The sequence below is a fragment of the Vanessa cardui genome, chromosome 7, assembly GCF_905220365.1.
Source record: "Vanessa cardui chromosome 7, ilVanCard2.1, whole genome shotgun sequence".
Lineage (NCBI taxonomy): Eukaryota > Metazoa > Arthropoda > Insecta > Lepidoptera > Nymphalidae > Vanessa > Vanessa cardui.
This window is the reverse complement of record NC_061129.1, coordinates 1,130,403-1,147,304: the sequence shown is the minus strand read 5'-3', so window position 1 is coordinate 1,147,304 and position 16,902 is coordinate 1,130,403. Positions and strand designations below refer to the sequence as shown.

Sequence of the window (16,902 nt, the reverse complement as noted above, 5' to 3'; positions counted from 1 at the left end):
ACCGTTGAACGTCAATACTTAGTATTGTATCATTATCAAGGGTTTGATGGATCAGTAGGTCTGGCACAATCGTATGAGATAATTAGATTCTTAGTAAAGTATGTTTAATATTTTATAAACATTTTTTTTTTATGGCATAGGTGGCAAACGAGCAGGAGGCTCACCTGATGGAAAGTGACTACCACCGCCCATGGACATCTGCAACACCAGGGGGCTTGCAGGTGCGTTGCCGGCCTTTAAGAAAGGAGTACGCTCTTTTCTTGAAGGTTCCCATGTCGTATCGGTTCGGAAAAACCGCCGGCGAAAGCTGGTTCCACAAAGTAGTTGTGCGAGGCAGAAAATGTCTGAGAAATCGCGCTGTTGTGGATTTTCGGACATCAAGGTGGTGCGGGTGAAACTTAGAGTTTTGGCGAGATGTCCGAAGGTGAAATTCAGCAGCCGGGATTAATCCGAACAATTCCTCGGAACATTCCCCGTGAAAAATTCGGTAGAAGATGCAGAGTGATCCAACATCTCTACGCAAAGCCAAAGGATCAAGGAGATCGGAAAGGGCTTGATCGTCGATAACACGGGCCGCTCTACGTTGAATGCGGTCAAATGGAAGGAGCTGGTACTGGGGAGCACCCGCTCAGAGGTGAGAGCAGTACTCCATGTGAGGCCGAATTTGCGCCTTGTAAAGTTTTAGGCGATGGGCCGACGTGAAATACTGTCTCGCCTTGCTGAGCACACCCAGCTTTTTTGAAGCCAATTTGGCTTTGCCTTCCAATTGACCGCGGAACTGAACGAGGCTCGAAATATCAACGCCAAGTATTCCGATACTACCTGTAGCGGCTATCGGAATGTTCTCAAATTGTGGAGATACGACAAATGGTGTTTTTTTAGCGGTTAACGCGCAAACTTGCGTCTTTTTGGGGTTGAAATGGACTAGATTTAGTCGGCCCCAATTCGAGACTTCGTTTAACGAAGATTCGATTTCAGATACAAGTTTGATCCGGTTCTCTTCGACGTTTTCCCGAGAAATATTAGCGCGGCCGGTGTATAAGGTGTCAACGGTACTGTCGTCTGCATAGCAATGAATGTTCCCGATTTGCAACAAATCATTGATATGCAGAAGAAACAGAGTGGGTGATAGGACGCAGCCTTGTGGAACACCAGCATTGACGAATTTTAAGTCAGAGCATGCACCGTCAACAACGACCTTGATGCTCCGATCTGCCAAAAAGCTGGTAATCCAATTGCATAATTTCCCGGGAAGCCCATAGGAAGGAAGCTTCGAAAGAAGCGCTTTGTGCCATACACGATCGAAGGCCTTCGCTATGTCCAAGCTGGCTGCTAATGCCTCCCCCTTGCTCTCAACTGCTTCAGCCCACCTGTGAGTAAGGTAAACTAGAAGATCACCGGCTGAGCGACCCCGACGGAAACCGTACTGACGGTCACTAATCAGCTGATTCTCCTCTAGGTACCGCAGGAGCTGGCAGTTAATAAGGGACTCCATTACCTTGGAGAGCAAGGAGGTGATGGCTATAGGCCTATAATTGGACGGATCTGAGCGGTTGCCTTTTTTAGGGATCGGGTGCACCAAAGCTGTCTTCCATGAGTTCGGGACGACGCCTAATGTGTAGGATTGCCGGAAAAGACGCGTTAAGACCGGTGCCAACTCGGGAGCACATGTCCGTAGCACGATTGGAGGGATGCCATCAGGTCCACTCGACTTATGAATATCCAAGGAAAGAAGTGCTTTGCGAACTGCACTTTGCCGGAATTTAACCTCCGGCATCGTGGTATCACACCGCGGAATTTTCGGTGGAGACTTTCCTTGGTCATCCAGAGTCGAGTTCGAAGCGAAGAGAGAGCCTAAAAGATCAGCTTTCTCTTTCGCGGTATGGGCCAATGACTCACCGTCCCTGTGCAGAGATGGAAACGAAGGCTGACAGAAATTCCCTAAGACAGCCTTAGCGAGAGACCAGAACGCACGTGTTCCTGAAGGGAGGCGCACCAGTCTTTCGCCAATTCTGCCAATGTACTCCGTCTTCGCCCTAGCAATCACGTTTTTGAGGGACCTAGAGGCAGAGTTATATTCCTTTTTGAATGCGCTGGTATTTACATCACGAGACGCAGATGCATTAGCCCAGGTTTGATAGCGTTCCCACTTTCGGCGTGATGCCGTTTTGCAGAAGCGACCAAACCAAGGCTGGGACTTGCCACCGATGGGTACTGCAGAGTAAGGAATGAATAGTTCCATACCCTGAAGCACCACATCGGCAACAGAGTCAGCAGCAGCGTTCGGATCATCCGGCGAGAAACAAATCTGCCCCCATGGGTAAGATGCAAAAAAAGACCGCATCCCATCCCAATCTGCTGACTTGTAGTGCCATACTCGGCGGCACCCAACAAAGCGAGGCCTTGAGTACCGCATAACCGGCACTGTACTCCGGACGAGACAGTGGTCCGACGAGCCCAGAGGGGGATCGACGGTAACCTACGGTATTCGCGTTGGCGAGTTGACCAGTTGTGTCAGATCATATGCTAGAGCGAAGTCCAGAACAGATCTACCCGCATGATCGGTGGTGCGTGAGCCGAGCCATTCAGCGTGATGGGCATTAAAGTCGCCCAGAATAATGATCTCTGCGGATGGAATCTGCTGCAGCACGGAATCTGTAGCCAATTGGACGTGCTCAACCAGTCGGTCGGTTTCGACATTACCGCTATGGGACCTATAAAGGCACGCATAGATTCGCGGATGGTCATCGCAGTCTACACGCAGCCAGATAATCGATAGGTCCTGTCCTTCAAGGCTGCCGAGGCGTCGAGAACAGATATCATCTCTGACGTAAACGCATACCCCAGCTCGTGGCACAAAGGAATGTTCCAATTTGTACCCAGGGTACGAAAGAAAAGTCGTATCGGCAGGAGAAGATATCTGGGTCTCGGTTAGAAAGAGCAAGGCCGGCTTCGCCGTTTCCAGATGGTAGTGAACGGCGTTGAGGTTAGAGTTGAGTCCCCTTATGTTGCAGAAGTCCACAGCGAGGGTGGTAGGGGTTGCCTTATGATGCCTGCTCCGCTTGCCTCGAACAGTGGCGAGCGCAAAATTGCCCCCCCCAGAATTCGGAGGGCAGCCTGGGCATCCCTGCTCAGGTAGTGTATGTCCTGAGCATGGATGCCCAGAGAGGGATTCTCCACCGCTGTCGCTGGTGGTACCCTCCTGGGGTAATTTAACCATATTCTGCACAACCATCAAGTTTTGGGGGGGAGGGGGATTGGGCCTCCGGAACTCTCACTTACCGGGCGAAACGCGGTAGCATAGCTACCACTTTACGCCGATTTTAAGTGAGAGAGTGGTACTTCCCCGGGCGTGCCGGCCCATTCGGCTGTAACCCGAAGGTATACAGCGTGGCACTACCACTTGAAAATTTTTATTTTAATTTAATGTACAGTTCTCCGATACTTATATCAAACCAGTGGATTTGTTGTAATAGTCAAATAATTTATTAAATAAATAAATAAATAATTAATTAAAAAGTCATGTATTGAAAAATAGAAATAAAAAAAATTCGTGATATTCGTTCAAAATATGGCTGAAACAGTTTTTCTCAACTTTAGGTGTACCTACTGATGAGAGGCTATAAACTCGGCGGGTTTTTTTTAATTTCTTTTGTTGTTTTTTTTGACAGAGGTAAAAGTATTGCTGAGTGTTTTTGTACTTAGGTTTTGGTTAATTTATTTTGTGCTAGGTTTCCGTCGCCTACCATATAAAGCATCGTGAGGAATCCTCCATGAGTCAGATGATTTTTTTAACTTTTAAATGTTATGTGAATAGAAATTATTTCCTACAACACTTATGTTGGCCTAGTAATATAGTTCGATGAAGCGATTTGTATGTTTAATACGTATGTAGACATCGGTTAAACTGAGTGAATGGAAGTAGTGATCCGTAGCGGAGGTCAGCCGAGGGTCCACTGCGTCATCAAGTCTGATCGGTATTAAGTGTTCTCGGTTCCGTAGTTAGAAGAGGATAATGTCTATCCAAGTTTAATTTGGTCTCATATATATCCTACATGATCTATGCAAAATTTGTAAGGGAAATTTATGGTTTTACACGATATTATATTATTATTTGGGATCGGTAATTATGTAATATACCGGAAATATATGTCGAAGCTGTTCCAATGCGGGTTGGTGGAATGCACATGTGACAGAATTTCGATGAAATTAGACATACGTATGTTTCCTTACGATGTTTTCCTTCACCGCCGAGCACGAGATAAATTATAAACACAAATAAGCACATCAATATATTGTGGTGCTTGCCTGGGCTTGAACACGCAATCATCGGTTAAGATGCAGGCGTTCTAACCACTGGGCCATCTCAACTCTACCAGCTTTACCATAATATAATATAGTTGGAGGTGTAATTCTTCATCAAATTAATTTGGGACATCTTTGACTCATATGTAAAAAAAATACATAAAAGATAATGATGAATTGATAACCTTATTTTTTGTAGCGGTTGAAAATGTTGACATGCGATCGTGATTTATTCATAAATTACATTTATGTTTTGTTGTGTATTCACGTCGGTAAATAGTGCCACGTTTTGTGAGTGACTAGATATAAGATATGATATTAGTATAAGATCACTGATCTGAATTGAAACATAATAATAATGATAATTAATACATTATAATAGACCGGATATTACAGTAATAGATAAAAATAAAAATATAGTAATTATTATAGACATAGCAGTATGAAACACACATAATCTTCTTAATACACACATTGAAAAGCTTACAAAATACGTAGAACTGGCTACCGAGATCAAAAGGCAAGTAGATATCGTAAAAATCTTGCCCATTGTAATATCTACAACGGGCGTTGTCCCAAAAACTCTCTCGACTAACCTAAACGCCCTACAAATGCCCGCATCCACCATCACACTTATTCAGAAAGCAGTTATTCTCAACAGTTGCCGTCTCATAGGTAAATTCTTGGCATCATCATATCCTTAATTTTACAATGATACACTTGGCTTAGGCTTGTTTATCAGTTTCACTAAACCCCCGTAAAAGGGAGAAAAAACAGATGATAATGATAGATAAATGTTATTTATTAAAAAGCTCTTTTTTTTTGCTAAAATTTAGTAACAGCTGGAAGTCTGGAGTTGGAAGTGTGTTGACACTATCGGATTGCTAGAGTAAGAGAGAGACAATGAGAGGATAAGAAGTTTGGGCGTTTCACCAATATTTACGTAACCTTGCGTAGTTAGGCAGATCTCCTTTGTGATTACCCATCTTGACCGAAATCAGTCAGGACGACACAGTCATCATATCGATAAAATTTATACCATATATACAAATACCTTTTTAGATTTTAGTTTCAATAAATTTGCTTGAAAATACCAGTATATTTATTCCCACAGAAATGTCATCATTATCATCATCATGTTCAGCCTGTGTTCCACTGCTAGCCGTAAGCCTCCCACTGTCACACTGTCCACTGTCCACATGTCACTAAGACCGATCTTCTGCCCCTCTTATTTATGCTCTACCGACCACCTTCCGTACATCATCTTCACCTTCACCTCTACGCTACGCACCGTGCCACAGAGCATCTTTCACTACACTTACTGTTGGAAGAATATAAACATCGCCTAACCTCTTTAATACTTCTTATTGTCCATCTCGTAACTTTTTCTATGCGCTTGTTAATTCGTTATGTCACTTGTACTTTTTTCAATAAACCGTTTTAATTGTTGTACTCTAAATCGTATTATTTCTACAGGTTATGGGCCCAGAACCGTATACTTTTTAGAGTAAAAATTAAATATTTACCGTGAAAATAAGTCCAAGTCGAGAATTGCGCGATATATTGTACTTATCGGTCCCGTAAAAAATGGCTATGCCTAATTTACAGATTGAAAAATTGGCCGGTCGGGATAATTACTTCACATGGAAATTTGCAGTAATGTCGTATTTACAATTAGAAGAATTGTGGGAATGTATTGAACCGGGTACCGATGTCGATTTAAAGAAAGATGTGAAAGCGAAGTCGAAGATAATTTTGTTGGTTGAACCTATGAACTACGTACACATCGAAAATGTTAAAACGGCAAAAGAAGTATGGGAAAACCTACAGAATGTGTTCGAAGACTCCGAAACTCCGAACTTTCTAGAAAAGTCGGCTTACTTAAGGATTTAATCAATACTTCTTTAGACATCTGTGGTAGTATTGAGGAGTACGTGAATAAAATCATGAGTACGGCGCAATAGTTACGGAACATTGGCTTTGACGTAAATGATGAATGGTTGGGAACACTCATGCTCGCAGGTTTACCGGATAACTATAAACCAATGATCATGGGTCTAGAAAGTTCCGGTATAAAAATATCTTCAGACTTTATAAAAACAAAACTTCTGCAGGAAGTGAAAATGTCCGAAACTTCTGTACTTTTTACAAAGCATAAAAATGTCCATTACAATAAACCAAAGCCAAAAGGGAAGGGTCCTCGTTGCTATAACTGCAATAAATATGGTCATCTTAAAAATAAGTGTACAGTTCAAATTCAGAAAACTAATCAAAATACTTTTGCAGCAGTTTTTTCAGCTTACAGCACACTGAACCAGGATGACTGGTATATTGACTCTGGAGCAACAATGCACATGACAAGACGCTCGGACTGGATGTATGATGAACAGCAGCAAAGATGAACATCGAATACAGGTGCGAAATGTTCTGTTTATTCCGAAATTAACTACTAACCTATTATCTCTCAGTCAATTAACAAAAAGTGGTTGTAAAGTTGAATTCACAAATACTGGCTGTAACATTTACAATGGTAATAAGAATTTAGTAGCAACAGCGAGGCTAATAGACAATATGTACAAACTTAATGTTGTTAGTGGAAATGCATATGCTGTGACAGATTTAACTACATGGCATAAAAGGATGGGTCACTTAAATATGGCCGATGTAAAGAGGTTACCTTTATGTACTGAAGGTATTACTATTTCTAGTAAAGAAGTTAATACTGTTTGCATACCCTGTTGCGAAGCAAAACAAACACGATTACCGTTTCCAAATTCTGGTTCTAGAGCAAATGCATTACTTGACGTTATTCATACCGATCTATGTGGTCCGATGGAGACTTCATCTGTAGGTGGAGCGAAATACTTCATAACTTTCATAGATGATTATTCTCGTAAAGTATATGTTTATTTTTTAAAGAACAAATTGGATATTACATCAGTGTTTAAGAAATTTAAAGATGAAGTAGAAAATGAGCTAGAAAGGAAAATAAAAATTCTAAGAAGTGACAACGGAAAAGAGTTTTGTAATAATGATTTTTCTGATTTTCTGGCAGCTTCTGGAATCAAACATCAAACCAGTACTCCATATACGCCTGAGCAAAATGGTGTTGCAGAGAGGATGAATCGGACGCTGGTAGAACGTGCAAAGTGCATGTTGTTTGAAGCAAAACTGCAAAAATCATTCTGGGCAGAGGCTGTCGCCACTGCTGCATATATTATAAACAGGTCCCCATCACGTGTACTGGCTGAAACAACGCCGTATGAAAAATGGACTTTTAAGAAACCAAACATTTCTCATTTAAAGATATTTGGATCTAAGGCCATGGTCCATGTTCCTAAACAAAATCGCCGTAAGTGGGACACCAAATCACGTGAACTAATCTTTGTGGGATACTGTGAGAATTCGAAGGGATACAGGCTCTATGATAAAGTTACACGAAATATTGTAATTAGTAGAGAAGTAATATTTATTGAAAACTCTGAAAATTATTTGGAAAATAATGCTCCGAAAACTGTATCAGTGCCACAGCCAATTACACTTCCTTTAAGTAGTACAGATGTTGGTTGTATAGACTCACATAATCAAGCAGCAGATACTGATGTCAATGAGAGCTCACAGAATGAGACATTGACAAGTAATGAGAATTCATTTGACAGTAGTATGTTTAATAGACAAACTGATGAAACTTACTATCCAGATACAGATGATTATGATGATTGTCATGATGAATATATACAAAATAGATATTCATTGAGGTCAGGGAGAAAAAACGTGGAAGGTAATAATTTCATGGGCTTTATGGAAATTCCAATAACTGATCCAATAACTGTTGAAGATGCTTTATCAGGTCCAAATGCAAAGCAGTGGAAAGAAGCAATGGAAGAACAGGCAAGCAGACAGTGGAATAAGAAGCTTGATTCTACGCTGAAAGAGATGGGTTTATTACAGACTAAATTAGATCCCTGTATTTACTTCAAGATTGAAGATGATAGAAATATGATTTTTATGGCTATTTATGTCGATGATATATTAATATTTACAAACAATCAAAATATGAAAAGCCATGTAAAGGCAGAACTGCATAAAAAGTTTAAAATGAAAGATCTTGGAGACTTATGTTATTGTATTGGAATACATATAGAACGGGACAGAAAGAATGGAATAATATACTTAAATCAAAGAAAATATATATTGGAAGTATTACAAAAATATGGTATGTCGGATTGTAAGACAGTCAAGACTCCAACGGATGCTAATACAAAATTTAGTGAGAAAGGAAATTCGGAGGAAACTAAAATATTAACTGATATTCCTTATCAAGAGATAATTGGATGTTTACTGTATTTTTCACAAGTAACAAGGCCAGATATTAGCTTTGTTATTAATATGTTGAGCAAATACAAGAGCAAGCCTGAAATGCAGGATTGGCTTGCACTGAAACGTGTCATGCGCTACTTGAAGGGGACTCAAGATTATAGACTGTCTTATAAGCAAACACCAGCAGAAACAATGACTCATGGTTATTGCGACGCCGACTGGGCGAGCCCAGGGGATGATCGACGTTCCTGCACTGGCTATACGTTCCTGTTTCAAGGAGGAACAATCAGCTGGAAATCGAAGCGGCAGCCTACAGTTGCTTTATCTACTACCGAGGCGGAATATATGTCGTTGTCGTCTTGTGTACAAGAAGCCTTATGGTTAAAGCAACTTCAAGAAAGTTTTTGGCCACATTTGAAGAATGAAGCGATGGTTATTTACAGTGATAATCAGAGTTCTATCAAACTTACAGGTTCTGATGGTTATCATTCCAGGACAAAGCATATTGATGTGAGGCATCATTTTGTTCGTGACAAAGTACTTGGTGGTGCAATCGACATTCGCTACGTGCAGACGGACACGATGGTCGCAGATGTCCTAACGAAAGCCACGACGCACTCTAAACTGGTTTTCTGTATCTCCAAGATGGGCTTATGTTTAAGAGAGGATGTTGGAAGAATATAAACAACGCCTAACCTCTTTAATACTTCTTATTGTCCATCTCGTAACTTTTTCTATGCGCTTGTTAATTCGTTATGTCACTTGTACTTTTTTCAATAAACCGTTTTAATTGTTGTACTCTAAATCGTATTATTTCTACACTTACCATTCACGATATCCATGCTAGAACCTTTTTGCCCCAACGGATATCAGAAATATAAATACATTAAATATCACAATACAAACTACACACAGAAACAAACTAACTAAAATATAAAATGTATATCTATTTTGATATAATCTTTGCGGAACTCCATTGACGTATAAAGCATTTACTTTATTCATATGACCTCTTATTACGGCAGAACTATTACTGCCGTGGTTTGCGTCCACGAGAATGATAACATTATCTTAACTGTTGTATAGAAATTGTATTTAAACATTACTTTAATGTGTCGTCATTTTAAATAAATATTACAAACCGCTCTTACCCATTTCGTTGTTTTTTTAATATACTAGGTTGTCGTATATTGTCGCGTTCGAAATACCCTGCTTTCAAGATATGAGATCGATTGATCCTACCACTTTGAGTATAGCAATGTCAGTGTCCGACCTTTTTGCTGAAATACATAAATCTATGCTATTTTATTTTTTGGCGACACTACTAAAATAAAATAAATAATATAATTTATAATGCTGTTAGCATGCTTTGCCACGTTACCAAGCAGTCATGATTTATACAATCATTTTTTTTTTATTTGAAAATATTTACCCATACCATATGATGCAGCGCGTATAGGAAGTTTAGGAATAAATAAAATAATTATATAATTTCTTTCATCCCAGTTTCATCCGCTGTGAATATAAACGATTTACTTGTTCAATATATCACAGTAATAAAATGAGATGCTAAAAAAGACACATATAATCTTTACTAGATCAGGGATGGAAATAGAGTAAATGTATCTTGGCCAATGGGCTCGGATCAAACACCAACGTAAATTCAGCGGCTTAATGTAGTTCAGTATTAAGGCGATAAACTCCCTTTGATCTTTTTTCACTCATATATCATGTTCAATAATATACTGACTAGTTGCGTACCTTCTCTTGTAAAAAACAATTCTCACGGTATTAACTTACGTTATTTGTATTATTATTTTATCGCATCTGATATTTAAAAATGGCCTAATGAATAGATTCGAAATAGTATTTCGATTAAGGTCCACTGGTTTTTCATGGTCTTGATTTGTGAATAATCAATCTTGTGAAGCGTTGCGAAACTATCTTGAGAAATCCTGTATATGTTGAATAATGCTAACCGAGACTGTAGCAGCGTATTGAAAGAGAACAACAACAAACAACAACAGCCTGAAAATTCCCACTGCTGGGCTAAAGGCCTCCTCTCCCTTTGAGGAGAAGGTTTGGAACATATTCCACCACGCTGTTCCAATGCACATGTGTACATGTGGCAGAATTTCTATGAAATATGTCACATGCAGGTTTCCTTACGATGTTTTCCTTCACCGCTGAGCACGAGATGAATTATAAAGACAAATTAAGCACATGAATCAGCTGTGCTTGCCTGGGTTTGAACCCGCAACCATCGGTTAAGATGCACGCGTTCTAACCACTGGGCCATCTCGACTCAACTTGAAAGAGAAAATTGATCAGTTTTTGTCAGCCCGTCCTAAAGATGAAACCTAGAAGTAAAGGAACTGTAAATTAAACTATCGATATTTATTTTTTTCGTAGTTGCAAATGTCGAAACATACTCGGACTCCGGAAGAATATGGGATTCTTAACTACTAAAACCATTATGGGTACTCCTCAGCAATGTGTTTTGCTATGGGCAAGCTATCCACTACATCTAGTAACTATCATTTAATATATCATATCTAAAAGTAATCAGTGTTAGGATGATAGTCTTTTGAATACATTGTATATTATTTGCGATATAGGGACGAATTCTACTAATTCAATGCGGTTACGATACGATGCCGTATATATAACTTACAAAAGTGAACCTCACTTGGAACGGAAGTAGGGGACAATTCTAGTAATTTACCACAGTTTCGAAACCTTTCCGATTACACTGATAAACCTTCAACGGAACCACAACTGGATCGTTTTGTTACCCTAGCTAGGATAGGCAGTACTTGTTTCGTGTTTCGTTTGCGATAGTTCACCATGTAATTATTTGTAAAGATGATTTTTGGATGGAATAAATATTATTTTATTCAAGATCACCTTTCATTAGCGAAAAAGTGCCAATTTGTCAGTAATGTTGGCTCCTTCTAATTAGTTATTAATAGTATAAGTACAGGCAAATCATTAGTCCCGACACTTTTGTATCAACATTAAAAGAAGTCCATTAGCCGACTATAGAAAAGTCGTCGATGGATTTTCTTATCATTTATACATCAGTCACTACCGGCAACGATTGGCGTTGACGACGCTAATGTCCTAGATATTTATCGATTGCCTCCAGCAAATACTAGGTATAGTACCCCGCAAAGCCATCATTCAAGTTTTATGTTGATCGCTTAATAATAAAAATTTTAGTACTTACCAGGTTATTTTTCTTGGTAGGAGGGTTTTGAGCAAGCCCATCTGAGTACCTCCTGCTCATCATTTTTCTGCCAAACAGCAGTATTTGGTCTTTGTTTCGGTTTCAATCTATAATATCTTAGTTTCCAAAGTTTCTCGCGTATTAACGATGTAAGGTATGAAAAATTTAACTCTAATACCGATGGTGGTGGTTACTCTTTATTATCAAGAACTCCATATAGCAGCATGCCTTGGTATTTAAAATACTGATTTTATCGAGACAATATGGTATTTAAAATAAATTATTTTATCGAGACAATATCGTCCTCTGACGCTCCCTTCAATATTAATACGTCCAATCTTCCTTAAGTAAGTAAGCTACATAACCTTGGGAATGGCGATCGCCTCCTAGCTATTTCATTTCATTTTAAATTGTTTATATGATATATGAGACAAAAAAACCGCTGAGTTTACACTTATTACTGACTCCTATTTGCACGAGATCTGATAAGAGAGAATAAAGCGAAGTTGATGAAATTTGATATGAAGCAAACTTGAAGTCCCAGGAAGGACACAGGGTAAATAGCTCCTTAAAAAGCTAGCGAATCCGTGGGAGACTAGTAGAATATATGATGAGTGGGTTATACCAAACCTAGATGGTACACAAAGCTCTACCACCAAGTGTTATAAAAAACCTCCACGATTTGTAGCCCATATTCTTGAGTATCCTAGGATTTTTTTTTTTTTATGTTATAGGTTAGCGGACGAGCATATGGGCCACCTGATGGTAAGTGGTCACCATCACCCATAGACAATGACGCTGTGAGAAATATTAACTATTCCTTACATCGTCACTGCGCCACTAACCTTGGGAACTAAGATGTTATGTCCCTTGTGCTGTAGTTACACTGGCTCACTTACCCTTCAAACCGGAACACAACAATACTGACTACTGTTATTTGGCGGTAGAATAACTGATGAGTGGGTGGTACCTACCCAGACGGGCTCGCACAAAGCCCTACCACCAAGTATCAGCAAGGATCATAGATGGAGATGGATAACCCCACGTACATTTTCGTCTAGCCACCACTGACTAGAGGCAACTTCCAATAAGTTAATTACTACAACAAAGTAACAAGTAAATCCTCTTATCCTTCCAATCAATTTATCTCAAATAATGAAGTTTAATCTTCAGCTTCCTTGAAGCGGAACGGGGTTAATATAATAAATTGTGCTTCGACGATGATCCGTGATAAGTTTTAAAAAGAAAAAAGTAATGCTTTCGCGTGTAGTGTGTCGGGGCTGCGTCAATCTTGATGCGGGCAGGCTCGTGGGTAACGGATATCGATTCAATATCGATTATTTAATCAACGTTTTTTTATAATTAATGATATAAGCAGCACCTTTATATTATAGGTGTATGTGTGTGTGTGTTTCGTTTTAAATTTAGAATGAAATAGATACAATTGTGTTCTATTATGACTGTTACCAGTCAGTATCTAAATGTGATGTGTATCATTTATTTTTTACCTTATAACCAGAATATTTTATGCTATTATGTAATTGATGTTAATTTTACTTTGAATTTAGTTAATGCACTTAAAAATGAATGAAACAGATCGTAAAAAGTTCCCTATTACCTTTTTGTTACTACATGAAAATAAAATTTAGCGGTAAAATCGTAACGTTATAAATGAAAAAGTTTTATGTTTATTAAATTATTAAGACCCCGTTGCATCGTTTAACGTAACGTTATGGCGTTATACGTTACTGATCCGAGGGTCGTAGCGTGATAATAAATAGCCAATAAAGTTCGCTAAGAATTGGGCTATCAAAGGGAAAAACGCTTTTCTTCCTACTGTTAGTTCCTAAGACGACCACAGACTTAAGTTCCCTTTTATTATATAAGTATACATATTTACACATTAACTTGATCATACAAGGCTTTACGAAAATAAATAATATAAATAAAGTCATCTCATCTTGCTGGTTTATTGATAAATATGTTTAAAATTAATGGTACAACTTAGTACTGTTGTAATCCGGTTTGAAGGGTGAGTGACCCAGTTAGTAACTCAATGACAGGTATATATTTCTCAGTTTTCAAGGTGGGTATGATAAGGAATCTCTAATAGTCTTATCGATAATTTGAGAGAAATTATATTCGATATCGATATTCGCTAAGGGCCAGCACCGGTTACGCGTCATTATAGCGGTACAACGTCAAGGGTGAGAAACCTTGTACAATGATCTTCGATCACTCGGAAGACAAATTACGACATGCAGGGAATGAGGGCTGCGCCAAATTCATAAATAAATCTTAATACGTTGTTAATTTAAAAACTTTTTGAATTTAATTGGTAAGCATTGTCAATTTTATATTTACAAAAAATTACAAATTTTTGAACAATATTTCATTTTTTAAGTAACTCTAAATTCATTTATATTATATTACATAAGACATTGTATAACAAATAATAGTGTTGATATTTTTTAAGAATTACTATAAAGTTTATTTACGATTACAAATTAATATATTTAAACTACTTATTTTTGATTATAAATGACAATAAAAAATTAAACGGTGACAGCCCTAAAGATCACCGATATGTGCTGCTAGCCACTGGGTTTTATATAAAAGGATGTCCTTGGAAAGTTTTGGCAATTGTGTGAGGAGCCTTCAAACAGGAAATATGAACGGACACCAGAAAATTTGCGTACTCGTGAGTAAATTATAATAATATTCAACTTTCATCCCTTGCATCCCAAAATTTTGTTATACGCCTCTTTATAGGTAAGGTATCTTCATCATCTTAACCGATAATTGCGAGTTCAAACCCAGGCAAGCACCCCTTAATATCCATGTGTTTAATTTGTGTTTATAATTCATCTCGTGCTCGGCGGGAAAAGGAAAACATCGTGAGAAAACCCGCATGTGTCTATTTTCATAGAACATGTTTCATAGAAATTCTGTCATGTTTATATTCCACGAATCCGAATTAGACCAGCGCGGTGGATATCCTTCAAACAATTCCTTCCAAACCTTCTCCTCAAAGGGAAAATAGTTCTTAACTCAGCAGTAGGAAATTTACAGGCTGTTGTATAAGGCCTTTAGTCTGAATATTTTTGTAAATTGCAGATGCTGTCGTTGGCGGCTCTTGCAGAGTTCGCCTCATCGTCTAAAAGGGAAGGTCGAACCGGAGGTCTTCACATACCAGAAAAGATTATTGGCGGAGTGATTGACATCGTCCAAAGTCACAAGAACAAACCCATCGCAGGCACTCAGCCCACCTATCCTCCTAACCAGCAATTCAACCAACAGCAATATCCCCAATACCAGCAATGGAACGGCCAATCGAACTTCCAGAATCAAGGTTTCCAAACCCAACAGCCATTCCAAGGCACACAGCAAGGCCAAAGTCAATACAATTACCAGAACGGTTACAATCAAGCAGCTACCTATCCCCAAGATGGTGGAAATTACAATAACCATGCTTACCCACCTGTATCCGGGCAAGGTTTTAACCAAGGACAAAACCAGCAAGGACATTACCAAGCAGTGTACCAAAATCCTAATCAATTCGGTCAGCCCAACAATCAGTTCCAGAACACACAGTCCGGTTACTACACAGGTCAAAATCAAGCAAATAATCAATATCAGGGAAGTTCGTCCAGCTTCCAGGGACAATCGGGGCAAACCCAAGGACCAGGAGCTGGTGGGTCGGGCCAATTTAATCAAGGTTTCTTGGTGTCCGGTGGTCAATCGGGCAGTGGTAGTAATGGGCAAGGGCCAACCTGTGTTTGCCAAGCTTGGACCAAGCCTCAACCACTTCATGATGTTTTGGCTGATAGCCCAGCAACGGAAAAAAGTGAGAAAAAAGAAGAAATGTCTAAATAATTTATGAATAGTTAATTTATTTATATAGTACATTTATAGAGCTCGAATATTATTTATTAATTTATTAAAGTTTTTAGGCTTTACACTCTAGATACTCTTAAACTATTTTTTAGATTACGATTATTTAAAATATTAAAATAATGTTATTAAATCGCTTAGTTTTTGGAATGAAACAATGTATACTTTTCATAATATCTTCCTTGTTATAATGTTTGTAATCGCATTTACACGCCTAACTATTTAAATAGTTGTTTAGCATAACTGAAATATTGCTATCGCAAAAACAGCAGGCGTTTAGTTGTATTTCTTGATCTCTATTGATTTACATGTAAGTTTTATTTTTCTTTTAATATGCATGATCAAATTATTTATTATTCTTAATTAAACACTACTAAAATATTTATTTGTTTTTATATTTTTAAAGTATGGTAAATGATCAGATATGAAAATTAAATTAATACTTACTACTTACTATTACTACTTATATAGCCAATTCAAATACCTATTTAGAGGTTTTTATATTTTAGCTCATATTTGTGACACCAAAATATCATTAATTTTTTTATATTATCCTTGAATTATAGCGGTTTTTTAAAATTTATACTTTTATATATTTAGCTTCGGCATCAATTTATAAATGTATGAGGCAGTACGACAGTTTAAAAGTGCTGAAGACCTTATTTTAATTAAATAATATTTTGGTTTTAAATACAGTTACGAATAAAGAGTAATGGAATTCATAATTCGATTTTCTAGTACTGAATATTTAGTACGCTAAAATTAAATATTTCGATTAAATAAAGTTCTTGCATAAGTAAATCGTAAATTCTTTTTTAAGAATAACAATTAAATTTAACTACTTACAACCTATCCGTAGCACAATGACCAGATGTCTCATATAGATAATTCAATTTGTTCGTTGGAAAATAGTCCTTTTTCCCTTTCATTACGGTACTCTTATTCAGCAATTTCTAGTCAAACAGCTACAGTTTTCGTCCAACCTAAACAGAACTTCGTCTACTTACTCAATCCTGTCTGAAAACATCCAAATAAGGGGTTAAGTTTGACTGGCTGTGATATCGTAGCTCGCTTTTCCGAAGTAGGTCTCAACGTGCGCGCGCCGCCTTACGTAATCGTTACGTAAGGGGTGAAATGGGGGATGCAGGGGGTAC

At 38.3% G+C, this 16,902-nt stretch overlaps 1 protein-coding gene across 1 annotated transcript; it reads left to right on the top strand.

The window, feature by feature from the left end:
* The first annotated feature begins 14,431 nt into the window (after positions 1–14,431).
* LOC124531191 (glutenin, high molecular weight subunit DY10-like) lies at positions 14,432–16,067 on the top strand. The gene is made up of 2 exons (XM_047105681.1): positions 14,432–14,555; positions 14,972–16,067. The coding sequence occupies exons 1-2, from the start codon at positions 14,475–14,477 to the stop codon at positions 15,728–15,730; spliced, it is 840 nt and encodes a 279-aa protein (XP_046961637.1). The 5' UTR covers positions 14,432–14,474; the 3' UTR covers positions 15,731–16,067.
* The last annotated feature ends 835 nt before the right edge of the window (positions 16,068–16,902 follow it).

Excerpts from the sequence above, each read along its gene's own strand:
- LOC124531191 (XM_047105681.1), top strand. The coding sequence starts at position 14,475 with ATGTCCTTGGAAAGTTTTGGCAATTGTGTGAGGAGCCTTCAAACAGGA. Across the intron at positions 14,556-14,971 it reads ACCAGAAAATTTGCGTACTC|ATGCTGTCGTTGGCGGCTCT; the intron begins GTGAGTAAATTA and ends TGTAAATTGCAG.